Source organism: Seriola lalandi, unplaced genomic scaffold (assembly GCF_002814215.2).
Source record: "Seriola lalandi dorsalis isolate HSWRI2012SDOR001 ecotype SW California unplaced genomic scaffold, Sedor1 jcf7180002054887, whole genome shotgun sequence".
Lineage (NCBI taxonomy): Eukaryota > Metazoa > Chordata > Actinopteri > Carangiformes > Carangidae > Seriola > Seriola lalandi.
Window position 1 is genome coordinate 562,711 of NW_019525439.1, and position 27,568 is coordinate 590,278.

At 40.3% G+C, this 27,568-nt stretch overlaps 2 protein-coding genes across 2 annotated transcripts; one reads left to right on the forward strand and one right to left on the reverse strand.

Moving 5' to 3' along the window:
- Positions 1 to 240: 240 nt before the first annotated feature.
- sack1fb (scaffolding CK1 anchoring protein Fb) lies at positions 241 to 9,951 on the forward strand. Its single transcript, XM_023429041.2, has 5 exons — positions 241 to 860; positions 7,076 to 7,243; positions 7,517 to 7,638; positions 7,794 to 8,539; positions 8,911 to 9,951. The coding sequence occupies exons 1-5, from the start codon at positions 363 to 365 to the stop codon at positions 8,955 to 8,957; spliced, it is 1,581 nt and encodes a 526-aa protein (XP_023284809.1). The 5' UTR covers positions 241 to 362; the 3' UTR covers positions 8,958 to 9,951.
- Positions 9,952 to 11,343: 1,392 nt separating this feature from the next.
- Positions 11,344 to 24,587, reverse strand: cyth4b (cytohesin 4b). Its single transcript, XM_023429050.2, has 14 exons — positions 24,459 to 24,587; positions 22,084 to 22,166; positions 21,918 to 21,973; positions 21,341 to 21,385; positions 20,939 to 21,005; positions 20,004 to 20,122; positions 19,678 to 19,758; positions 17,933 to 18,045; positions 17,537 to 17,685; positions 15,328 to 15,439; positions 14,833 to 14,909; positions 13,987 to 14,058; positions 13,696 to 13,850; positions 11,344 to 12,425 (listed from the first exon to the last, which is right to left on the reverse strand). The coding sequence occupies exons 1-14, from the start codon at positions 24,475 to 24,477 to the stop codon at positions 12,344 to 12,346; spliced, it is 1,230 nt and encodes a 409-aa protein (XP_023284818.1). The 5' UTR covers positions 24,478 to 24,587; the 3' UTR covers positions 11,344 to 12,343.
- Positions 24,588 to 27,568: the final 2,981 nt, after the last annotated feature.

The window sequence follows — 27,568 nt, forward strand, 5'->3', positions numbered from 1 at the left end:
GAATATGTGATATAGGTGTTAATTAGTTATTAAATGTGAAAAATGTGAGCGAAAAGCACTAAATTGATTTTTAATTTGAAAGAAAAACAGAAACATCTGATCTTATTCACTGACTGTAAGGAATTGTTTCAAGGCCACATTTAACAGACAGTGTCTTGGGCGTACCTACAGCTTAGTGGCCTTTTTTCCGATAGCACATGAACGCAGCATATAGTTTCCGCCTCATTCCCGTCCCGGACAGGTAAGAAAACTGTCCCAGGTTAGTTCAATCTGTCCGGGTCCGGTGTCACACATATTGAGAGGTTTTACCAAACAGACCACAGAGTTTCTGAGCTGCAGGAGGGGTAACCGCCGCCACAGCCATGGCCGAATCCCAGCTTATGTGCATGGAAGACGGCCACATCGGAGCCAGTGTCCCGGAGACTAAACCGGAGTTTTACTACAGCGAGGAGCAGCGCGCTGCCATCGAGGAGCTCCTCAAGAACGGCGACGGTGCCTTCAAAACAAGACTCAAAGATGACAACATGAAAGACTTTCTATCGGCCAGAGAAGTCAAAGTGTTGTTGAGCACTTTCAAACAGTATGACTCGGGTAATGACAGCAACAGCAGCAGCAGCAGCAAAGCAACACAGTCCAAGTCGGATCAGGGAGCCGCCGGCACTGACGCCAGTGATTCGGGGGTCCATTCCACCTACTGGCCCCAGATGTCGGACACCCAGGTGCCGCCGCTGGATATCGGCTGGACCGGCGGGGGTCTGTTCAAAGGGGTGACCCGGGTGGTCGTGCACACACATCCGCCTAAAGATAATGGACCTCACATCAAAGAGGTGGTGCGGCGGCTCATACAGGACGCCAGCAAGGTGAGGAGGGCAAGTCCGAGGCAGACATGGCCAGTATTCTCCTTTACAGTCATGATAGTGAAAAAGTAATCTTAAATTCACACTATCAGATTATGTCAGTTAATATATAACTTTTTATGTCCCCTTTTTGAAATCTTCATATTACAGTTCAAAAATAAAGTTCATGATGTCCTCTATAATTATTTTAATAAGAAGAAAACTGTACAAAATACCAAATAAAATACTGTCATAATAGGAAGGATGAGGCTACACCAAAATTAATACAGTTTAAACCTTAATAGCACAGGTGAGCCCAGGATAGAGATTTATGAAGCGCTGTGAGGAATAGGCAACATTTCACAGAAAGAATCGCATGTGTTTAAAGTCAACAGTTGACTAAATAAGTCATTAGAGACAATAACAAGACAAGGGGGTGAGGTCAAATGTTACAGAGTAAAAATACAGTGTTGTCAAGGGACATCATCTGTGTGTGTGGATGACAGGACAGTTTCGTTTTCTGTATCACCTACAATCTTAACGTCCTCTACAGGAAGTTATGCTTGTATTACCTGCTTGAATCCTGTAATTCACGTCAGCAGTAAACAACACACACGTTTAACCACATGTTTAAATATGAGATGTATCGCTGCCTGGGAACAGTGTGCTGCTGTTGAGGGAGAAACAATCTGACGGATGGATCCAAAGAAAGAACCTGAAGGAAGAAGAAAATATATAATGAAGAAAAAATAGAAATGAAAAAGACAAAAAAAAAATGATACGGTTGTTTACTGTGTTTATTTATGATTTAATCTGGACTGCAAAACTCCACGTCTACAATAGAGAACATGAGAGGTCAGTTAGTTTCTGTCAGCAGTAATAGTGCTGCACTATGTGGCCAAAAGTATGAGGACACCAGAACATTATGCCCATATATGGCTGTTGAAGATATAATTCAAAAACCATGTGGCTGCAACTAACAAATATAACTACTGATTAATCTTATTAATTTTATGAATCTTGGTAATCTATTTATCACAACTACCATGTTATTGTATTGTTCTGTCTGACCAATGGTCCAGAACTCAAATACATATGATTTACTTTTTTATGCCAACACAAAAAGCAAATATTCAGCTTTGAGAAGTTTTGACATATTCTCTTAAAAAAAGACTTAAAACCTTATTGATTGTTGTAATTCTGGCAGATGATGAATCCCGACTTTCATCACAAACAAAAGCAAAATATTCCACTCTTTAAATGATCTTCTGATGATAAAACTGAACATCTTTAGGGTTTGAGGTGTTGGCTGGAATATGATGACGTTACCTCGGCCTTAAGGAAATCCTGATGGGCATTTTCAAACATTTGCAGATAAATGATTCATAGATTACGCAATAAAATCTTCTGATAATGAGAATAATCGCTGGTTTCAGCTCTTAAGGAGAGCAGTGTCACGCTGAACCAGGAGAGGGTCTTCCCAGAATTTCTGCCACAAAGTTGGAAGCACATTGTTGTTTATAACATCATTAAGATTCCTTTTAATGGGAACGAAAGGACCACCATGTTGTAATATTACACTACCTTCTTAAGCTGGGGCCTCAGTTTACTGCCAACTTGTTCACCTACAAAGCCATTCTGCCCTTTGCAGTCGTATGTTCAGTCGCGTATGGTCCAGGTGGGGTGGAGTCACGTTCGAGTGATTAATACCCCCCCACACAGTGACTGAGAGCCTGGAGTGGGTCTGTGTTTTCACGTTACCCGTCGTAATGTTTACTCAGAGACTGCCAGATGACTCCGCTGAGTCATCCTCTCCGCCTGCTCACAGTGTCAGGCCCTGCTCGGCCTCTCTGCCTCTTAATGCCTCTTAAAAACTGGGTCAGGAAGGACGACACGAGCATGTTTCCAAATAACTCCTTCAGAGCTGTTTAATTGGTTTTATTGAACAACTACTTTTAGCAATTCCCCAGAATTATCTTGAGAAATTCCCCTTCTTTTTTTCTTCCTCCTCCTCCTCTGTCCTTCTTTCCCCCTCCCACTTTCTTTCTTTTCTTTTGTGTTGTTGCATTCCTTTCTTTAATGCTTTCTTACTTTCTGTTTACTTGCTCATGTTCTTACCTTCCTTTCGTTCCTTTCTTCCTGGTTGCAAACAAATTCATGTTACAACTCAGAAGTTCTGCAAGTGGTTAAACTAGATAACTGGCCCTTGACAGATTCCTCTTTTATGTTTTTATGCTTTTATGCTTTTATTGATGAAGTGATTTGCAGTCCGCAGTGCGTACACATCCATTACCTTCCACTTATTACCTTATCATGCAGGGCACACAGCAGGTACACGTCAGTGTTTTGTTTACTAGCTCACGTGATCTTTTAATATTCTCCTAGATAAGCCAGGAGTAAGAGCTTCCAGCTCGCTATACGCTTCATAATAAACCTACTTAAAAAAAAGAAAGTTTTTCTATCTTTTGTGGGTGTTTCCCAAAGTTGTCGGATAAAGAAAAGATTACATGTGACATGGTAGTTAAGCTTGCTATGCATGTGTGGAATGTTACAAACCTACCAGCTTTGTTGTAACTGATCAGAAATAATCACACTCACACACTAATGTAACACATGCTGGGCAACCAGTTCTCCAGGCACCAACATGTTCATCTTTGCACGCAGATATTACATCTACTGTCGCTGTATGTTTCTTGGTTTTTTTTCTTCTCATTTGTTAGGCTTCTCAGTACCGAGTCTACTGTCCACATGCCTCAGCTTGTATCTCTGTCGTTACCCTCGCACGTCTGCTCAGCATTTTTCCTCAGTGAGACACTGGGTGGAAACAACAGGCCTTTTCTGAGAGGAACAGAGCAACATTTGTTGCAAGGTTAAAGTAGAGGGTTTTTCCATGACTCTGGTTTTCAGGGGGCAGTGGAACGGTCCAATAATGCACACTTCCCAGGCCTTCATCCTCCGCTTGGACTGAACATGTCTCCACATGTTTGAAAGGACCAACTGTCTCTCGTTTTACCTCTCTTCTTTTAACCTGCGCGTCTCCATCCTACGTTTCATAGATCCAACAAGATACTTCTACGGCTTTGACCCTGAATGATTGAGTTCCTTTAACGCCGATGATCCACAGACCTTGTCTTGTAAGCTGCAGGGCCTAAGAATGACACTTCTGGTCATCTGTCTGTCTGTCCAACATTTTGGTCTACACGTCTGGACTACAACGGACCGGACTAACATTCATTTACATTTAGACATTTTCTGGTCAGTTGCCAAGGAATCCTTTTTTTTTTTTTTTTTTTTTCAAGCTTTATTCATTCGGGTGAGTTTCACTGAGACAACCTCTCTCTAACAGGAACGCCCTGATCACACCCACATAGTTCCACACATACACACCTGGAAGCTGCCAGCACCAACACAATCTGTCCACTCGGCAGCTCCACTGGAGCAGTTGGGGTCAAAGGCCTTGCTCAAGGGCACCAAGTGCTGCTATATCACTTTTCCCATCACAACACCTTTTGTGTAGTGCCACAATATCACTACTTGTATATGAGATACATTTCAAATGTAATGGGCAGCTTATCATGACACTATTTTCCATGACAAACATTTCCTGTAGCTCCACTCCATCCATTAGCTATAGCACTTACCCTCGAGGGGTCGCTGGAGCCAATCCCAGCTGATGTTGGACAAGTCGCCAGTCTATCTCAGGGCTGACATACACAAGTAAACAACCAGTCACGCTCACAATCACACCTACATGCAATTTAGACAAAGCAACACTCACAGGCAAAAACTTAACATACACAAGATATCTCCAATCTATTAAGCAGCTTGGCAAAAAATGTGCAGGGCAAATTTATAAAACCCTTTTTTTTAATTTTTTATAATGATCTAGTAGCAGTGGTCGCTTTTTCTCTAGCACCCTCCTTTGAACACATACGCTTAAACTGTGTGACATACTATACCTTGGTCACCAACGAGGTGCCGGGGACCAGCTTCACTGTCTCCTCTGACAGAACCAACAACCAATGCTGATGTATGTAATCGCAGTTTTATGAATGAAAGTGAACTTGGAACAGTTCATTACTTTCCAATTAGATATTTTTCTCCCTGTAGGTAGAAAGAGGGAGAGTATGTGACTATACAGCTCACATACTTGTGCAGAGGATACCATCACAAGCACATTGGTGATATATTTGGAATGAATGCTCCAGGCATGAAGGTGATTTGTGAGTCAAATAGTTGCAGGGTCACTGAAATAAGATAAAACATTCCTCTGAAAGAGGTGCTAGTCTTTGTGCCTCAGTCACCCCTTTATACGACACGACACGACACGACACTGGATAAATCAAGCAGTCAGTTTTGATCTTGATGCTTAATGTCTTCTTTTTTTTTAGGCTGGGCTGTAATCGGTTGATTGAAATTGTCATTAGTATTGAACTGGTAAGTGTTTCAACCCCCACAAAGGCTCTCTAAAAAAAAACAGAGGTTCAACAGAATCAAAATAGTCAATTTGTTGAAGTAAAAAAACTAAACAGAAAAGAACCATAGTGAACATCTAAAACAAACAACAGAAAGGTGATGGGCCGTGGTTGGATGGAAAGCCACTCAGAACAACCCACAAAGGGTCGTAGGATCTGGTGTCTTCCCTCAAACCTAAACCAACACCAAAACTAAACCTAACAGAAAGAACGCCACAGAAAACCCATCACGAAAACAAAAGGAGCAGTGAAACAGACCTGTACAGCATCAACACTAACTGCTGCTGCGGCAGCCGGAAGGTGGAAGACGGTGTGCTGCCCCCTCTCTGTAGGTTTCCTCTCAATCAGACCAGAACACACAACACCTGAGGAGAGAAGACGAAAAACATCATGAGTCAAGGAACATTTGCACGTCATGAACAGCAGGGGGGGAGAATGTAACATAAAGTAACTTGTAATAACAAAATGATCGGATCAGTGTGTTGTTCACTCCACTTTATTGTCAGGTATGATGAACACTGCAGCCTCTAGGTGCCATCAACAGGGTCTTTAACTTCCTGTGGTTGACCCTGATCCTGGCGTTCATCACTTCATGATGCACGAGTATCAGAACAGATCATAAAACTACATAAAACATATACAGAGCAGCAGGAGACTGTCGTTTCCCCCCTTGCACCTCCTGGTCTTTTTCAGCATTTAGTTGTTATTTTTTACTAGTTACAGTTAAATGCAGAAAAAGACCAATTAACCATCGTCTTGTTTGGCTTTTATTTGGTAAAAAGCTATAAGTGCTACTACGAATCCCAGCAGTCCGACAGAGGAGAAAGCGAAAGCTGTACGGCAGCATTTCTTAAGACATTAAGACAGACAATTCCTCAACAAGTCTCCTTTTGTTGTTGTTGCAGAGCTCTGTCTCTATGATCTGTCGGCCTGACTGGAACACAGCAGAGGGATAATACTGTGGTTTTGTCAGACCAGCAGCTAAGACTCTTTCATGCGGCTGTACAGCGCCCTCAGGGTGAGTGTATCCCTGGGTGGCAAAGAGCCTCGGTTAGACAGATTAGCTTCACCTGCTGGTTTCTTTGTTGGCTGTCTAAAAAGACATTCTGCCTCTAAGCATTTTATAGATTTTTTTCCCCTTAGCTATAGAAATGTAACATGGATGAGAACCAGAGCACTTAAATCCATGCTTCTTCATTTGTTACTATGTGTTTTTCTTCCTGCTACATGATTTACTGACCCAGCAGCAAGGGGAATTTTCATAAATGTGCATTTTTAAAATGTAAATCCAGCTTTTGTAAAATTTGTAAAAGGGTTTTGTGTAAAATGCACAGCCATGAAGCACGAAAGTGAAGCCCATTACTGGCTTAAAGTTAAAGGGATAGTTCGGGTTGTTTGACGTGGGCTTGTGTGAGGTAATGAGCGATGTGTTGCTGTGCACGAAGCCAGCAGGAAAAAAACGTGTTTTAGACACTTTTAAAAACAACCACCAAAACAATCTAATATCCGTTTAAATGTCCGCTTCCTGTAGAATATAATCAGTGGTTTATCTTCCCAGGAATGGGGCCCAGAAAAAGAAAGACACATTTGAAAGAGCCTTCGAAATGGGGCAGCCTAGTCACGCCGCTGTGACGCATTCTGCCTTTGAAAACAGCCTTTTTTTAAAAACCTAAATTATGTGATCACACAAACCCATTCCTCTACATTACTACCTAAATATATTATTAATTGCTGTTGCCTTTTAAAATACGTCTTCTCTTGCAGGTGATAGCGGTAGTGATGGACATGCTCACAGACGTCCAGATCCTGCAGGACCTGATGGACGCGGCCTGGCGACGCTCCGTGCCCATTTACATCTTGTTGGATCACCAAGGCGTGCCACACTTCCTGGATATGTGCTCCAGGCTGCAGATTGGCTCACAGCACCTGCGGGTAAGGAGATGAATGCAGAACAGACATTAAGCACGAGAATGACCCTGGATTCATTTCTGACAGGTGTGATTCATTGTTACAATGATATGGATTACCTTCATAGCAATGCCTCAGAAATAGTCCAGGAGCCATACTGTAGCATATCGCCCACAGTTTCATTACCTGTATGAAGTTCTTGGGGTTAAAGTCGAAGTGTAGTATCGTCTGTGTGCGTCTTTGGTACAAAGTCACCCTCTCAACATTGCTGGCTGTGTTGTTTTCCTGTGGCTGCAGAACATCAGAACCAGGACGCTGCAGGGAACCGGATTCGGTTTGTCCTTCGGCAGACTGCCTGGTTCACTTTGTAACAAGTACATGCTGGTGGACGGAGAAAAAGTCATGTTCGGCTCCTACAGGTGAGGTCTAATCGTGTGTGCATGAGTTCTAGTGTAGATCTTGTTAATCTTGAAGTATTTTCTATAAAATGATTTTTAATGTTTGCTGTAAGCCTAATAAACCAATGAGGACACGCAGAATCTAATGAAGTTGATAAATGGCGTCTCTGTCGCAGTTTCTCCTGGTGTACATCTCGTATGGACCGAAACATGATCACCGTGATGACGGGGCAGGTGGTTGACTTCTTTGACCGGGACTTCCGCGAAATGTACGCCATCTCTGAGAAGTTGGACCTCTACAAGGAGTTCCACGTTAGCCCGCCTGCTGCTAACGTGACCGCTACAATACGATCCAAAGCGGGGCCCAAACGCCCGCCTTTGCCAGCCACCACGTCCCGTTTCCAGGTCAGCTTAGGGGATTCTCGGAAAGCCAAAATCCAGGTGCCTGCTCACAAATACTACAACCCCAAATACTCGCTGGTGTTTGGGGACATCCCTCGTCCACCAGGGTCTCTGCAGGGGCCAGGACCTAAGAGGGGCTCACTCCTGGCCGAGGCTCCCGAGGAGATACATGAGGGGAGGCCACGACAGGCCAGTAGTGAGAGGACGGGCCAGCTGAGTCCGGTGCCATCAGAAGCCCCGAGTGAAAGTTTCAAGAGGCCCAATGGACTCAAGCAGGACAAGAAGGGGCAGCTCACATGGACACAGAAATTATTCAGGAAGAAATTGTCCAGTAAGCCTTCATTCAAGAGCCCTGCAGACAGCACATGTCCTTCACCCACAGAAACCAACTGGGCCGATGAGAACGAAGACAACCTTGAGGTGATCGTGAGATCTCCATCCAAATGGAAGACGAAGAAGCCGTCTAAACTGGGCCGGAAGACAGAGTCCGAGCAAACTGTCACTACACATGACAATGAGAGTAAGTTAGGGATAAAGTGGATGTGTCTAAAGATTGACAAATGATTTAATCAGTGGTTCTCAACCTGTGGGCCCAATTTTTGTAAAGGGTTGAGAGATAGGAATGATGAAATGATTTAACTGTAAGGAAAGCAGAAAATATATTTTTTTACTCTAATCTAGGAAAAAGAATTTGTAGATACATGAAACTGGTAAAGAGTCACAAATAGTGTTTTCTTCATTTAAATAGGTCACATGCCCAAAGTGTTGGAAACCGCTGATCTAATCTAACTTTTACAGCAAATAAACTAGTTATTTTTTTGGGTTAGGGTTAGTGTTCACAGGCATTATCCTATATCAATCCTGACATAATGTGTTTTCTTTTTCATACAGGTGTTAAGAGTCGACGTCGAAAAAAACAAGAATGTACAGTGTCCTGAGGTGAACCTGCCATTCTCTGACGACAGAAAGAAGTCATGCAGGCTTGAGATGGATTACAAAAATAACTTCCTTAACACTAATGACACTTTTGTTTGTGCAATATTGTATGTGCCTTACAGAAAGAAAAGATCACTCAGGTTGTGATGCATTCTGTTTATATGTTTAGTGCCAAATGTAAAATGAAAATTCAAAGTTTTAAGGGATATCTATTTCCCTGGGAGAGTGCAGAAAGGTTTAAATGAGATATTTCCCGGTGATCACTTGCATCTTGTTTACTCTGAGCCTCTTTTTGGGGCTTCAGGGATGTAGGGATAACTGCTTCCCTGCTGGACCCTGAGTGCATAGGTTTATAGTGTACATTTTAGTGCACAAAATGTGAAGTAAGTTTGCACAAATCTTCTTCATCTGTTTAGAGAATATATAGAAATGAGGTTGTCTGAGGTTGCAAATCGATGGTTTTTCCCTGATCAGGAATTATCTGTAACCATGAACCATACCTGACCTCTGAAGAACTAACTCTGCTGAAAGACCCAAAAGGGGCAAGAACCACACTTATCATGAGCAACCTAAAGCAGGTCATATTCAAACCTCGGATGATTGTTACCTTTGCTTAAAAAAAAAAGGAATCATCAGAAAGAAATCATGAAGGTGAGTAAATCTCACCTTGTATTACCCCTTAGGTGGTGTTGTGGGCCGTTATGTGTGTACTTTTTCCGTTTTGTCACTTCTATGCAAATTAATGTTACAAAGAATTTCTGTGAATGTTTTTTTGTTGCACTAATACATTGTGGGATCTTTTGTTCATTGTGCTTACTAAATGGTCTCAGATAAGGAAAGCTTTAAAAGGTACCAAGAAGATTTTTTTTTTTTAATATTTGGATTGTTTAGTGGATGGCTGAATTCAAACAGGAGGACCACATGATCAAAACATTTAAAAATGTGTTTTAAAAACATAAATACAGTAAAAAATAAAATGAAATGGGAGAAAAGCAAGATGTTGTCATAGGGTATTTCTGTTCAAACACGATGCTTCACTTTGACTGCAGCTCCACCTGGTGGTGACACTGCAGTGCACCTCCAACTTTTAAGATGGAAAGCTGTGCATTGCGCAAACTGGACACTAGCTGACACCCTTGTCCTCCCTCTGCTGTTTTCTGACAGCTCGTAACTCAACAGTGGAACCACAGGCATGATGGGAGCTCAGGGTTGGGTTGAGGGTAGAGTATGTGGTGCAACACCGAAACAGGAAGTCAAAGCTGCAGCAGGAAGGGGCGTTCTCGCACTCATTTATAGTCTGGTGTTACTCACACACAGCAGGGCTGAAAATATGTTGTTTCCTGAGTTACTGGCATCTTAATGTTCATTCTAAAACACTGCATCTGTCTGTCTAACTAGAAATCCTTCCTGCTTTATCAGAGAGAGGTTTTCTGTAAGATTAAGTGAAAATCAACAGCCAGAATGTCTGCAAAATGTGTCTACTAGAAAATACAGATCTGACCATAACAAACATGCAGTGCATGGCGGGCAGCACGCATCAGAACTCTGACCAGAGTTTGTTTGCTGGTTGCAGTTGTCTTGGAAAACTCAAACAAAAGCAATGTTTAAAATGCAACCCACGGATAACTTTTTGAAATACAGCATAAATCTGCAGTTGTATGATAATAATAATTACAATTTTTGATTCTACATAAGCTTTTAAATAAAGTTTTGCTCACAACAACTTGTGAAAAGGCACGAATAAAGCTGCATATGTATGTAAACAATGAGGATTTAAATATTTAAAGGGTTTCATACAGTAGGTAAAAATGGTCATAGAGCCTTAAGGATGTTTACAATGTGTTTTTTTGGTGAGGAATGCCGAATGACTAAACCATAACTGTTTAAAATAACAGTGCCACAGACCATCATGCCTTTAATTCAACACTGCAAGTCCAGCTGATGTTTGCAAGCTGATGAAAACATGTCAAAGTTCAAATCAGGTTAATTTACTTAAATCTGCAGACAGAACCTGCTCCACTCTGAAAATAGGAAGCCATCATTTAAAACATTTACATTTATAATTTTGGATCATAACGTAATGCAAAGCACTAGCTGGTTGATGTAGGAGGCCAGAGGAAGCTGGTACACAACCTGTGTGGGTTCGATTAAATACTTAAAATTAGCTGGTTTCTACACTTGTGTATGTGATTTTGAATTATACCGCAAAGGTGGCGTTGGTGCTTCAAGAGCCACATGCAATGATGCAAACAGATAAAATCAGCAGGCACACAGAAAGGAGTAAATATGAGGAAGTGAGGTGTGGTCGAATGGTTTCAAAGTGCACTCAGCTGAAAACACAGCTGTCAATCTGCCCTTTGATCCAAAATCAGCATCCAGTCTAACATGTCAACTGAATTTTTTTATTAAATAATTATTTCATGAGACCAAAACGCATACAATACTTACAATGATACACACTATATGGTGTACAGTCGTTACAATGGCTTACAATATAAGAAACAGCTCAACAATTTCTTTAAGATTTTACAGCGTACACATTGCATTCGTAAAAAATCAGACCTAATTCATATTGCACTTATTGCACTGCTTTATAATTAAGTGAAACATTAAAAAAAGCAGGCTATATTACAAGGTAAATCCTACGTCACTCTATAAAGTATCACAAATTTAGAAACAATGGAAAGAGTAAATACCAAAATGCTTGAGAAAATGCATGAAATTATTTCTGTACAAACTGGAGCATCTCATAAACAACTTAAAGACCCTTACTTTTGTACTGAACCTTAAAATGACCCACTGGACAGAAACAGTAAGCTGTTTACTGTTACTTTACTTGCAAGTGTCTGGGCCGTGTGAGAACTGTTAGGAAGCTGAGAAAGACACTGCTTTTTGCAATTATTTTTTTATAGCATTCACGGAACTGCTGAGAGATCACATGCATGATTTGTCTTCATGGAACTAAATCTTGTGGAGTAGACCATCATCAACCAAATGGCACCAATCCTCTCATGTATAGGAAATACAAAAACAAGTGTGGTAAATACACAGCCACTTCTTTAATGATGATGTAAACAGAAAAATAAAAAAATCCACAACCGCTGAAGAGATTTCACTAACACCATCTTGTCGACGGTCTGTGGCTTGTCACGTGAAGAAGGAGGGCAACAGAAACGAGTCAATGTTTTTCCACCTTTGTTAAGCTCAGTCTGTAAAAAGAGAAGTGGAAAGAGAAGTCCCTCTTTTAGCCCAAACAACTGCCCTCAGTGCCAGTCTGTCTGGCCTCCAGTGTCCTCGCTCAGATGTGTTGCACAGTGTTAAATACAAGTGAAAGGGGGTCAAAATCCCTCGGTGGTGCAGTACCCGTAAGCATCCATAGGGGGACAGCTCAGTCCTGAGGCGCTTGGTTTATGACCTTCTTCTTGCGGACTGAGACCAAGTCGTAGAACGGATCTTTGGTGATACTTGCTCTGTTTGAAGTAAAGAAGACTGTGATGAAGACGCTAAACTAGCAATATGGGAGAGTGAGAGTGTGTGTGTGTGTGTGTGTGTGTGCTTGCATAGCTATCTATCTAAGAACAAATGGCAGTCTTAAATCTTTGACTTCAAAGGACTGTTTGAAGGTAAATATTTGGTTTTAATGTTAAGGTTAGAATTAGATTAGGGGGCGAGGGAATGCATTACCTCATTAAGGGTCCTCATAAGTAGTGACACACAAGACAAGTGTGTGTGTGTCTGTGTACATGTCTTTCTATGGCTGCATGGACAAATTTTGGTTTGAAACCATTGTTGTGACAACATCTTGGCCCGACCTCACAAAGTGCTGTTTGAGGGGTCAAGATTTGATTTTAAGGTTGAGGTTAGAATCACGTTTAGGTTAGGGTTAGGGTATATAATGATACTACAATCAATATTTAAATATTACAATGGATCAAATGCATTTACTAAAAGTGTAGCCCAACTCTGTAGTTCCCCTCAGTTCTTTGGAGCGTTTTAGCGTCTTTCAGCTCATTGGTTAAAACAGCGACTTTACTCTTTTGGTGACTCTTACAGCGATCATCACTGTTTCCAGAGACAGCAGGCAGCTGTTCTCAAAAAAGCTACGCAAAACTCACTGTATGCTACTCTTCACACCAAACGGCAGACAGATGAAAATAACGGTTAGCTTCGGGACAAAGTGGAGCAACTAAAGAGCCCACGTACTAGAAAGACCAGACCAGAGCTAAAAGGAGAGTGAGAATTGGACTTCTATTCATCAGCTTGACAAAAACATGACTCCAAATGAATGCTGATGTTTCCAAACAACACTGTTAACACTGCCAACTAGTGGTGACTTACATGCTCTCTGCACAACCTGACTTCACCCCGCTGTGATGTTGAGAGTGGACATATGTTTACCAGACTTATACCTTTCAACCATCAGAGGTAAGCAGCAACGCTTTTCCTCTCACGCTCTAGTAACTCTCTAGCAGAGAGTTACTCTTAAATATGAAAAATAGATATGAAAAAATGTTTAGGGAGTGAAGCTGCTCAATAATGATGATCACAGGCAAACAAGACTGCGGGAATGTGCATGTGGATGTGTGAGTTTTCCATGAGTGAAAATAACGTAATGTTTTCTGATGTGTCTGGTGTTGATGTTATAGTGCTATTTGTGTTGACGTTTGCATGCTTGTGTGTGTATGTGTTCGTGTGTGTGTGTGTGTGTGTGTGTGTGTGTGTGTGTGTGTGTGGTCTGACCTGATGGCCTCGATCCAGGAGTCTCTCTCCTCGGCGCTGGCGGCACAGATGGTGTAGGACTGATGTTTCCCCTCCACCACTCGTCCGTCAGTCTCTGTTTTACACGCTTTGATCTTCTGCCCTCGACTGTTGGGGTTGTACAGCTCCAGACAGTACTAGACGACACAGGAATCATGTGATAATCAATTTATAAATCTCTCTATTGATCTATCAAATGATCGTTATATTTTATATATATATATATTATTAACGTGTTTGTGATGAAAGAAAACACAGCTGGCAGGAACTTACCGGTTTGCGGGGATACGGCACTTCTTTCACACAGAGGTTCTCTAGAGGGATGATGCCTCTGGGCTCTTTATCCTGCACATGGATTAGAAAGAGATGGAGTGAGTCGGGTGATGTATCAGGAGGGCAAGAAGAAAGAGCTGAGAGAACCAATATCATTGGCGTCAAGGAAAGAAGGGAAGCGGGAGAGACAGATGGTTTCGTAATAGCGTACAGATTTTGAAGCCACTTGAGGCAAATTAGCAATTTGTGATATTAGGTTATATAAATAAAATTCTGACTCGACTCGACAGTGAATTATGATCTGAAATGTAACAATCTGTGACTCTACTGAAAATAGAAATGCATTTTGTTACAATTAAAATTTAACACAATACAACATAATTAAAAGCATTAACTTGTAATTTGTATGTGACAAACAAAATGTCTTGTACAATGAGCCATATGACTTCTTAGAAACAACCAGTGAGCCTTTTCTGATCAGCCACCTCTTTGGTTAATGTCTGGTTAGACTTTCAAAACTACAACTTCTCGCTAAAGGTAGCGTCGATATGAAGAGAAACCCACATCTCTGTGGTTAAAGTTATGCCCTACCACACACTGTTACTGTCTCTCCAAGAGGTTTTGCAGCAACCAACTTAATTATAGAGTACAAGAGTTCATTTGAAGCATTTGGACAAATGACTACTTGTATGTATTGTCTCTCTATCGAGGATGGTCTCCACCCGACTGGTGGATAAATAGCGAGAAAAGTTTAAAAAACAAAAAAAAGTAAGGACAGGGCTTGAGAGACTTTCATATGTATTTTATGCCTCGATAACTTAAGAAGGAGCAGTGTGGCGGCCTTACAGTGGTGAACTCAAAGTAGTAAAGGCAGCTGTCGGTCAGGATGAACCATCGCCTCTTCCACGTCTTCACTCGGCCTCCTGAGATACAGACACAGCAAAGAAAATGTAGCTTATTAGCTGTGTTATCGGTTGTCAGTGGAGACTATAACAAGAATTCAAAAGTTGTGTCACTGCACAACAAACTGACCAACATACAAATATTAGCGGTTGTTTGAGAGGCGTTGAACTTCCGTGTTTATAAACCCATGACGTTGTGTGGTTTACATGCACACTTAGGGTATGCTCCAATATTGGGTCATTTTCTTAGTGCTTCCTCTGTACTTTCCTGTTTTTAAAACCTTGTTTAGCAGCTTTGTCACGCAGCACACAAGAAGCACATTTAAACCTCTCTCCTCTGTAGGGCCCGGTTCGTGATACTGCGGCTTTATAGGAAATTGCATTTCTTTAAAAGCCCAAATTGTTCACAATAAAAATGTATTTTAGAGAGTTGTTTTACCAAGCTTGAGGAGCCAGCCTTCTCTGTCAGGGTTGAAGAAGGTGTGAGTCAGATCATTCCCATCATCTTCTGGGATTTTGAAAGGCTCGTTGCGAATGCTCTCATACAGTTTCTGAGTGGAAAAGAATTGAATAGTTAAAGAAAACATAAAAAAATGTTCTGCTATTGAACGTCTTGTTCCATCTATTGAACATACATGGTGAACAAAAGCCGTAGTAAATGCTTAAAGATGTCAAGATGTTGTCAGTTATTACATTCACTCAAACTGAGACACCGCTGTGTGTATGTGTGACTTCGGAGTGAGAGACGATGAATCAGCCGTTTTCAGGGAGAGTGGGACATTTGGTGTGTTTATGTATCGTTAATCCAACACCAGCCCACAGTCTGGGACACTGTTTAACATTACCACCTCCTACAGCCTACTGCTCATTGTCACGTACAGGTGGAAACACTGGCATGAAAACAACCTGGATATGGTTGTGTGTGCGTGTTTCTGTTCTAGATGATGTGATCGTGAGACAGTGGTATCATTTTTGAAAGTAGGGAAAGTACTGTGTGGTTCTGTGTTTAATTTTGACACTCATTTTCTGTTTGATTTTAAACTTCCTTTTTACTCTATGAAAGTCAAACTACAAACTTGACCTTGGAAAATGTAAAGAGTCAGAAGTGAAACTGGCATTTTTTGGGGGTTTCTAAACAAAACTCACTTGAATAATAATCTTCATATTTGGCACCAAGGGGCTATTTGTTTTCTCTGCCACCAAATGTGGTTTCTTGGCGGGAGAAGGTGGTGGTTGTCTTTATAACACAAGAGGTTATAATACGTTCTCTGAGCTGCGCTACGTCTTCAGGGCTGACCCGAGGCTACAGTGACTCGCTATCAGAAAGTGCCAAGACGGGCCGGGGGAAGCTAGTTAGCATGCTAACTTCAGTAGAAGAAAAGATGTGATATAGACAAGAGTTAACATTGGTGTTTCTTTCCACCTCTGGAGACAGCTGTTGGTGAGTAAAGGAATGAAGTTTGATACTGAATTCATAACGTTTCCTCTAGACTGGTGAGTAAACAGCTGTTAATGCTAACACTGGCTATGTAGCAATAGGAAAACTTACAAATAGCTCCTTTAAATGAAAACCACCTACACTGCATTCAGTAACTCCACCCAAAAAAATCTGCACTTGAATAACACAGTAAAATTACCACTTTCTTTTGTGATTTAGAGTCATTTGAGTCATCAAAATCTTTGAAACTGGGCTTTTACTTATTTCACCACCTAACTGATAATAGTGACTATATGTTACACCATAAAACCATGATGGCTAATATGGGTGTAAGAGTGTAAAGATGGTAATATACAGTATTTTTCTTTTTGTTAACAAATCGGATGAAATCCGAGTCATAGAGCTTCATCATTTTTCTTTAAAACTTTTAAAACACCTCAATGAGCCACACTGTTGCACTGGGTGACATGGTGATTCATTATGACGAACATGGGTGCTGTTGTCTTCTCTCACTCAATCCCACATACACCTCCCTGCCACCATAAATACTCACTACAGCACTGAATGTGTATTAATTCGCAGCTGAAAATAGTCCCCAACTAGTATTTATTACTATTTACTTCTGTTTGAGTAACATTTGCTACGATTCACAGTGCCCAGCTAATTTAGGGAAATTATTTATACTTTACTTTATACTTTAAAAACAGTTAATCCATATTTTTGTGACTAAGTTTTAATGATTTACACCTGAGGAATAAATACGCTTGGAGGTGAGTGCCACAGACAGGGAAAGAAAGTCAGTATTGGAAGAGACTAATACACTGCTGGTTTGGGTCTTTTCATGGATATATGTTGACGGTGTTCTTATTCTATATACATTCTTTATAGACAATCTTTAAATCTTCAGGTTAGTTATTACAAATGTTATTAAAAGGGACATTGTTTGTATGTATAGTTTTGTTATTTTTACAGCTACAGATCGTCTTTGTTCCAACTTTAAAAACCCCCAAAATATAGTTGACTTTGTATGATGCATTGTGCCGTGATCTGGTTGTGTTGTTACACATGTAGGGGCTAATAATCAAATCTCTAAAGGCAAAAATAGATGAACAATCAACTCCCAGAAGCTGAAATGTCAGCTGTGTTACCATCTGGATTACTGCTTCCTGGTGTTTCTGTTTGGACACTGTGATTGGCTGGAGGTTCTCACCGAGAGCAGATCATCGGGTAGATCCTCTCCGTTGTTGATGCCTCTGTTCATGGAGATGAAGCGCTCCAGAGTGGTCTTGTCCTTCACGTTGGGGTTGTGGAGGCTGGTGTTCAGCATGATGATGGCAAAAGACAGGATGTAGCACGTGTCTGGTGTTTTAAAGGAAGATGCAACACACACACCAAAAAAATTGGTGGAAGTGAAATATTTATAACTCTATAATGTAGTTCATATAAATATAGAGTAGAGAAAAAATCTGACAAAAGAAGAAATGAAAGTCACAAAGACAAACTCAAGTCCGTCAAACACATCCACTTCTACACAACACAAAAACATTTTCTCACACACACGCAGACCAGAAAGGAGGTGGACGGATGCATATTTGTCGAAGCTCACCGGTCGACTGGAAGACATTAGCGTTGCAGTCACAGTAGCGCGTGGCGAAGGCCTCCATCATGCGGTCGATCTTTTGGGCTTCGCCAGGCAAACGGAAACTCCACAGAAACTGCCTGTCAAAAAACACGCCGCCACAAAATAAGACCCCTGTATGACACTGTATACATGTTTACTGAGGTGTGTGAAATGTGGCTGACCCACACGTCTGGAGAGTGAGTGCACAGGAAATGTTATTAATTCAATACTAGATAATTCCAGAGTGACTTATTATGACTCCTTCCTTTTCTTTCCAGTTATGTCATGCAACTCATCAGTTACTATACGAAGGCACAATGTATTTTATTGAATATTTATTTCATTTGAATTTGTTGCTGCGTATTTATTATTTCACTGTATTTACTTGACAGATATAGTTACTAGTTGCTTCGTGAAACATAATCAGCTAATAAAAGACTCTCTCTTATATTATCTTATTATAGTTATGTACTTTTCCTTAAAGGGGCGCTCCAGCTGTTTCGTATTGCACTTAGAGTTGGAGGACTTGCAAGAGACAGATTAACAAAGCTAAGAATCAACAGCTGCACCATCGGCTCTGTGAGGCCGCAGCAGAGGCAGAGATGTCGCAGCTTTAAATCAATAGTATGTGTTAAGCTTGAGCCCACATTTCCCATAATGCAACCAACATTGTCTTTTCACAGAGAGCCGTCATGTCCACGCTAACTTCTGTTCTACTAGCTTCAATACAATCTCTGATGTAGCGTTTCTTTCATCAGTCTTTCTGAATAAATGAAGCGTGTTCCTCTGGGTCACTTTCTCTCCATTTCCACTACAGCAGTTGCTATAAGAAACTCAAACCTTTGTGATTTTAACAAAGTTAAACAACAATTACGTTGTGAGCACAGAAAAAAAAACCTAAACTAGGGTGAAGAAACTACAAGCACGGGTATTTACGCCATCCTTTCATCACTGTCCATGAAACCCACAGACGCTGTCATCACAGACATATCTGAACTAACCACGACCCCACGGCTCGCTCACAGACTCGCCTCTTCTTTCGAGCCGTGACATTTAGCCCAGCAGCGTCTGGGGCTTTGTGGAAAGTGGTGTTCGTTGAAGGTTGCTAAATTTTCCTAAGTACTGAATAAACAATGATGTTAGATAATTTGTCAAAAAACTGCCACTGATTTTTTTTTTTAGTTATTAGCATATTAGTAAGATTTTGAATGAGGTTTTCTTACATCTGGAACATCTGTTTGGCCCTTTATCAAACAAACTTCACACCCGCGGTTTGTGATGCAGGATTTCTGTTATTGTAGCCACCAAGATAAGCCTGCAGACATCAACAGGATCATTATCTCAGACCTGACAAAACCCTCGCAAACAACATCAAGCAACTCTTCTCCCAGGCCGAGTAGTTCTCCCCACGATGAGTAAACCGATGTTTACGTGCGCTTGTTTTCCGTGTACAGGCCCTTCTACTTGTAATACACGATTTTACAGTGTGGTATTGATATATACTGTATTTCTTTATCTACATGGAAGATCTAAATACTTTTTTTCCCCACTGCTCACAACATGCCTGATGTGGCTGGTGATCTATGCTGAGTAGTAAGTGACTCTCATCTGGATTATGCAATCATGTCATAGAAAAGTGGTAAAATGGTTAGTTACATCTCTTTTTGATGTGTTTTTCCTGATAAATGAAAGTCGTAGATGAGACAGGAGGGACGATGAAGAGATCTTACCTGAGGGCCTGGACCAGGTTGAGGTCGGAGAACTCGTGCAGCTCCACAAAGGCCTTCAAGGTCTGGAGGTGGAGCTCCTCCCTGTGAGAAAGAGTGGGGAAGATACATGAAACCAGAGGAAAGTGTTCACCTTGTTGGAACCTGCCTTTACAATCCCTCTGTTCCCCTTTCTTCTTCCTTCACCCCCCCCCATTCTTCCTTACATGAGTATCCTCTTTTCCTCTCATAGGATTAGAGGGTTAGGCTTTTCCTCTTCCTCTCTTCCCCCTTTCTTATCTACCTTGTATTTCTTCCTGCTTCCTACCCTCCTCTCTCCTCTTCCTCACCTTTCTCCAAGAAACTCTCCAATTGCCGTCTTGTTGAGTCCCTCCTCCTTGTAGAGGAACTCGGCGATGGAATGAGCGCCTCCATCCAGCAGCTTGTTCTCCACCAAGTAATTGATGCCCTGCACACGCAAACATGCAAAACAAAGCAGATTGTTGCTTAGCATTTTCCAGTTCATAATATAGTGCTCGAGACACACACTTCCTACTGTGCTGCGGCTAAATGTGTCAAGTTTCATAATGATCTCATCTATGGTTGGTAAGACTGAGAGAATTCGCTGTTTCTGTAATCCCAATTCCCTAAAACCAATCTCTCTTCCTCTTTCTCCTTTCTCTCCTGGGGGGGGGGGGCTGGAAGGGAAAAGGAAACGGTGATTCAAATAGATTTGCTCTGAAAATAAAAAAAAAAGAAAAGATATATCCTACTGCAGGAACAACTAATGCAACACCACCTCTCTACCACACCTCTTTTGCATACTTTAACATGCTTGCATTAGTATCAGCAAGGCATCAAACAGAAGAAGAAAACATTAATTAACCTCTAAACTTAAGTTCAGGTACTCTTAAACACCATCTGCAGCTCAGAGTAAGCCAAACCGATAATGCTTTTTTCTTTTTTAACTTTGTATTCGTTGTTGCAAGCATTCGCGTTCCACACAGTGACAAGCTTGACCTGCCACTGAAACCACTGAAACTTTGCTATGGGCCTGTGACAGTGTCACTTCGGAGAGTCACAGGGGCTCCAGTGTGGTTGAGAGGGAGGAAGTCCACAAAGCGACATGCAAGACAGCTGCTCGCTAAAGCTGCTCAGTCGAAGACGCTCAGAGGCACTCCCTGATAAACTTTTTAAAAATTGCAAGAAGTCATTTCTTGCCAAATATTATTATATTATATTATATTATAATATGACAGACGTGTGCACACACTCCTGAGCTCACCTTTTTGGGGTCCATGTTGAATTTCTTCTTCCCATTTGAGGACTGTTTGTTCTTCTCTATTGTCTTGCTGCAGGAAAAGTAACATTGAAGAAAGACAAATGAGCATTCATGAAGAGTTGTAAAATTAACAAATGATGCAGTTTATTAGGTAAATCTATCTAAAACTAATTCTGTACTAAATGCTGATTGGTTCAACTGTATGATCATTGTGGAGGCTGCAGTGTGTGGTGCTGTTGAACAGTGCTGCATTATACAGAGAGGTGTGTTATTTCCTCATTGATATAAATGGGTAGTATAAGTCAAACTGCTGTCTCCAGAATGGCCACACAGTTGAATCAGCACCTGTCTGAAACAGTTTCAACAAGAACTGAACATTATTACCTTCTGGAAGGGAGCACTTACTTTGGGACTGTTGTCTCGGACGGTATTGGTTTAGGCTGGGTGTACCTAATAAAGTGGTATAAAATGTATTTTCAGAAGCAGACTTCTCTTAACAAAACAAGTTATGTTGTTGGCATTAAAAAAAGAGTCTTAACTCTAATTATAATCATTTTACACCATCAATAGTACCCACACAAATTTGGAGGAATATAAACCTTAAATCGACAGTCCCCTTTTCAAGTTAGCATCTGTACCAGGAACCTGAGCCAGTGCATCTTTAATGAAAAGCTGGAACATGATGCTGAGGATTTTAAGTCCATATTCTTGGGGAAATTGCTACATACTCTGCTCACATAAAACAACAACCTCACCTCCCACAAGGTTAAGACTCATGGGAGCAGACGCTAACACTGTGGTAGGTGAAAGTTGTTGAAGATCCACAGTTATGTGGCTTTAATGAATCACAAAGGAGCATTTTGGTGGACGTTCAACAAAAAAAAGAAAAGAAAAAGAAGTAGTTCTATAAAAAAAAAAATACTACACTGGTTTGTAAGGTAGGTGTTTCAACAGGTGCCAGGTTTCCCCAGAATAAACTCACTTTTCCTCAAAGCTGAGTATTTCCGCCATTACGTTGTCTATCTGCATCTTCAGCTTCTGGACAGGGCAGAATGGAAGAAAAACATTTGTTTAAATAGTCACTTAAATTAAAAGACTGACAGAAAAGGCAGATGTCTGACTACCATACTTGCGTTAATGTGTGTTACCTGGATATCATCCATTAGGTCTTCTTTATACGTCTTAATGCTCTCAATCTCCATCTTCTCATCTGCTGTAAAATCTGAGGAAACTGATCAAAAATCAGAACAAAAAAAACGTCACACTGATTCTCAGAAACTCAGGTTTCACTCACAATAAAGAATCAGTTTTTCACGTTTAATAATAAGCCACACAACTTTCTTCAAATCCGTTGACATCCATTGCAGGATTTCCTTTTCAAAGGATTACACTTTGTAAACCAAAGAAAATGTTTGGTTTACAGAGTCAAGTCCATGTCAGTCAGTATGATATCACCTCTTGAATGATTTGAATAAAAATCTGCATGCGGTATCAGTGTATTGTATATTTACAGATAACCGCGGCGCAGGGGAATAGAGGTTTCTCTGGAAGATATGTGATACAGGTGTTGTGGTTTTATTGCATTTCTTGAAAAACACATATTTAGACATTAGCATGCAAACACATGGATCTATATTCAAACTAACAGCTAAACAGGCTCCTGCCATGTCTCCAGTCTGCCAACCGCTGTCACTCCCCACTCCCAATAAGAGGGAAGCTGACAGACGCACAGATGTGATGATGAAACAGTGACACAGTCATAATAAGAAATCACCTTCATGACTGGTAAATTGGTTTTGATAGAAGGTTGCTAGGTTATCTCCACAACAGATAACATCTCCATCAACCACCACCAATGCTTGGTTCTGAGTGACAACCTGCACTTGGTTTCTATATCAACAATTCCATATGTCACTGCGTCACAGGTATTATTGTCCCGGTGAGCCAGAGTTCCCTGAACTTGATACTGTAATAGTAATAGTCAGAGGCCATTTTTAGATTTTAGATTTCCATTAGATTTCTTGCTTGAGGGACCTGAAGAGGTGAAAGTATCTCGTACTTCACAAAAAAAGTAGGAAAAAACATAATTTTGTGTAATGCTGTTTTTTTTTCCCGTCTACTTTTTGTCAAATGGTGTCCATTCAGTTTTATCTCAGGGGTCCCAACCCTCATGCTCCTGGATACTTGCTATGCGCAATGCTAGCTTTTTATATTATTTTATAAAAGTCATGTTATCATTGCTTGTAACGATTAGAAAATATCACAGAATACTCCTGAATCCATCCATCCATCCATCCATCATCCATCCATCCATCCATCCATCCATCCATCCATCCATCATCCATCCATCCATCCATCCATCCATCCATCCATCCATAAGCTGCAAGTTTACTTATTGTTTCCATGCTTAACTTTCCAGTAGCATCAGATTTGAATGCACAACTGCTCCACAGAGTACCCTGTCTGCAAATTGCTTACCTATAACTGTTGTCCTACTACTTTCTACAAGCATAGGCTAATCAGCTGTGGCTGTTGCATGTAGGGAAGGAGCTTTGGGTAAAGTTAGAAAGCTGCTTTGAATTTCAGCCACCAAAGAGAGGTTCTCACGAGACAAAAACAGAAGTAATATAAATGTACATGTATCTCTGAGCAACGCAGACAATGTCACGTCCAACAACAGCTAGAACTGATTGTTACACTTATCTCATAAAGTTAGAGACACCTGTTTGCAGCTTCTTTCTGCACTGACAAACAAACCTTGTAAAAAATAAAGTTAACAAAACGGTTACACTTTGTGTAGAGATCTGTGAGCTGTATGGTGTTGATGATGTGACCACAGGACTTCCACTTCCCCACCCTTCCTTTACATCTCTTGTAACACAAGCTGATGTCATAAATCATCAAACTCCTCATTTTACATCATTTATACTTTTGGTTGAAATCTCTAAAAAAAAGAAGCCTGTGGACCAAAAGTTACTTGATAGTTTGACTTTTAATAATGGATGGATGGAAAACCTCTATTTATATATAATTATCGGTGATGTGCGTAATGGTGATATGAGTTTTAATGTCTCTTCCCTATTTCAGCGCTGTGTGGTGATAAGGGTCTACCAAGAACTGTGCACCAGTGACCTAAATAACTAAACACCAGCTGCTCTGACAGTGCACTGACAGGTCACACCAGAAAGAATGAAGCTCATTTTTAATTTCTTTTTTATATCACAGCTGTTTCTAAATTAGAAAGCTGACACTGTGAGCAGATAGAAGCTGGGGACACCATATAGGGATAAATAATAACAGGATAGTTTGATAATGCATCAAAATAAATACATTAAAAACAATATAATCATATTTCATAAAACAGTCTCTTACTCCTCACCCTAAAATGTCATACAACATGTTCTGTATTACACAAGTAGAAAACAAAGTGCCAACAAATGTTTCAAAGTCTTTGTGGAGATTTAAAATTAAAATTAAAATATGAGGAGCAGCAATCAAAAGACAGAAAGAAAGCAGGTCTTACCCATTGGGAAATCAGTCATTTATATCCAATAAAAAAAAAAAAAAGAAATAGGCACAATATGAACACAGTTAAAAACAACCAAGTGGAGGTGTCAAGATATGCAGGCTGCTCGGCACATAGTGCAGTGTCACTTGAATGAAGTAGATGTTGTCTTTTAACCCCTCCTCTTCCCCATCCATCACTTTGTCAAGCTGAAATTTACATGAAGCCAGAATGAATGACAAAGTAGACCCTCCTTCAAAATAAAACTGTTATTTGATGATTTATTAAGTAAAGTGAAGCAATCAAGGGAAGGTAAGTTGTGGCGTTTTTAAAAAAAAAATCTAGTCTCACAATAACAGCAGAACAAACAAGAGAAGTGGTCTAAAGCAGTCTAGGAAAGCTCAGGTAACAAAATAATACAGGCTTTTAATTTGCTTCTTTTTTTTTTGCATTGACAATAGTTTTCTGGATCTGAGGTGTCTTGAAAAACTGGTTAGCACATCCTCCGTTGTTATGAGGTAGAAACGAGAAACTATGAGTGGAAGTGACAGAGAGTGTTTTGAAATTTGCTCGGACGATGAGTCTTGGTTGCAAAACACAGCATGAGCCAGGAAGTGAGTTTTGAAAGCCCAGAATCGCATCACATGGTGATGTAAGCATTGATCCCCTGATACCTATCAGCCCTGCTGTTGACTTTGATCAAATTTTAACTGCAAATTATACACTTTTATTTTGAAGGTGGGATCACCTTCCTTCTTGACTTGACATCTGAAAAAGTTTGATTAAAGCAGAAGTCATGAAGGGTCAACATGGGTGGTTCTGCACGCAGCATCCTGAACAGTGTCTTTTGTTATTGAAATTCATCTGGAACATTTGCTAAATGACTAAAATATAAATACAACTTCATCAAAAAATGGATATAAGTAATCTTGCAATGCATTCAGGAAACAATGAGCAAGTCACTGCAGGAACATTTTCATATTACTGAAGGATTTGGAAAAACAACAACAGCATAAAGTCATTTTAATTCACTCAGCAGCACAGACATAATCACAACTGGAATGAGGATATTTCAGGAGTTTCTCATGGTTGATCTAATGAATGCATCAGCTGTTTGCCTCAAAACTAAAATATTTTCCCTCTTAAGAAAGATTAAAAACTGATGAAAATTAGATGCAAACCTGAATAGGTTTAATAGTTGAACAAAGAGCTCCTCTGCTGTGCAGTCAAAGTTTTGGACATGATAATTAATGACAGAAATGATGCTGAAGTGCCATCTAGTGGTAGAAAAGGAATATTACAGTTATTGAAGAAAATGACTACGAGTGTCTGAAGATGTGTTTGTGTGCTGTAGTGTATGTTACATTACTTACATATCACTTTTACAAATTAAACTTAAACTACTTGAGCATGATCCAGAAAAAGCTTACAATGCACTCCTGGCTGTACTGAAATTTCATGTTAAAAAATTCAGAGGGAAGCAAAAATATGTGGATAAACCATGGATTACTGCAGGATACATGTAAGAACAAACTCTACAGAAAATACCTGAAATGTAAAATGTAGAACATGAAATGAAAAATGAATATAAGACATAAAAAGATCAATTAATAAGCATTATGAGATTCAGTAAAAAGGGATATTATTGGGGGAAAATTGAAGTAATGTTCAGGAAACATGAAAAAAGCTCAACAACATAATCAAATAAGGTATTGGAGGAGCAGGTTACTCAAGTTATATTGTTAAAACCAAAATACTTCATAAAAGTTGGAAAGCAACAGCTCTGATAAGAATGCTCATTCAGTGGAGTTCATGAAAATGGACAAATAATTGATTATGTTATTGTTAAATCATTGAGAAATGACTGACAGTTATAAGCCGTCATGTTTTGTTTATCTGTTTCTGTCTTGTACTGTTGTGTTCGTATAAAAAACTTACACTGTCTTTGTTTGGCTTCACGGCTGTATTGCTAAAGCCAGGATTATGCTTCGTTGAGGGTTAAGGGTTAGGCACAAGAAGCTCAGGCTTCAGCCTACACCTTTTTTTTTGGTCAGAGAATAAAAGTTTTGATATTGATTTATTTTTGATATACTGACGTGATGTTACTTAATCACTTGCATAACTGTATGGAGAATCTGTCGCCCAGAAATACTGAAATAATAAATAAATAAATTAATAAATACAAAAAACTAAACTACAAACATGTCTGTGTGTTGTGTAGTAGTAATGAACTTTTTATTTAAATCACTTAACAAACTGAAATTAAACTTAAAATTACATAATATTAACTTAAGTTAAACTTAACTTAAAACTGTTTTATTTCTCTTCATTTCCATCTATTTCTATCACTTTATAAATTGAAATTAAACTTAAATTAACTAATTAAACAAACATGCATGTGAATTTATGTGGTTCTCTGAGTGTGTGTGTGTGTGTGTGTGTGTGTGTGTGTGTGCATGTGTGTGTGCATGTGCTGTGTGTGTGTTTTGTGTGCATGTGCATGTGTGTGTTTGTGTGTGTTTGTGTATTCATGTGCATGTGTGTGTGTGTTGTGTGTGCATGTGCGTGTGTGTGTGTGTTTGTGTGTGTGTGTGTGTGTGTATACACATGCATGAATGCAAAAGGAGGAAGTTTTAAATAAAGCCCAGGTTATTGTTACTGCACCACCTTCCCACTTTCGAAACCCCTCATGGACATTTCACAGCTTTTATCTGATGCAACAGAGACTTCTTCCGCCTCATTTATCCTGCATTTTACAACATTTGTACACTTGTTTGCACAAGTTCTGCTGTTTAGAAGTAGCGAGCACACAACAAAACAGGAAGAAGAGATGTGTGCAAAAATGAAGGAAAAAAAGAGGCAGCCGAAGGGAGGGAAGTGAGGGAGGTGTGTAACAATTTCCTGTAGTTGCATGCTGATCGGCGCCTCTGCACCTTCCTCTCGGAGTCTGTTTCTGTCAGGGTGAAGAGCGCAAACGAAGCAGAGCGGAACAGGATGCAGGCTATCAAATGTGTGGTCGTGGGAGATGGGTACGCCATTATTTTTACTTTACCTACATTGTTATAACTTAAGCTGTCTTCAAGTATTGAATCAAGAAGTGTTAACTGGGCTGATGCATGATGAAGGGG

Coding starts and splice junctions, on each gene's coding strand:
- sack1fb (XM_023429041.2), top strand. CDS start 363: ATGGCCGAATCCCAGCTTATGTGCATGGAAGACGGCCACATCGGAGCC. Junction 7,244..7,516: donor TTGGCTCACAGCACCTGCGG/GTAAGGAGATGA, acceptor CTGTGGCTGCAG/AACATCAGAACCAGGACGCT. Junction 8,540..8,910: donor CACTACACATGACAATGAGA/GTAAGTTAGGGA, acceptor TTTTTCATACAG/GTGTTAAGAGTCGACGTCGA.
- cyth4b (XM_023429050.2), bottom strand. Junction 21,974..22,083: donor ACCTAATGGATGATATCCAG/GTAACACACATT, acceptor TGCCCTGTCCAG/AAGCTGAAGATGCAGATAGA. Junction 15,440..17,536: donor TACCCGATGATCTGCTCTCG/GTGAGAACCTCC, acceptor TTTTCCACTCAG/AAACTGTATGAGAGCATTCG.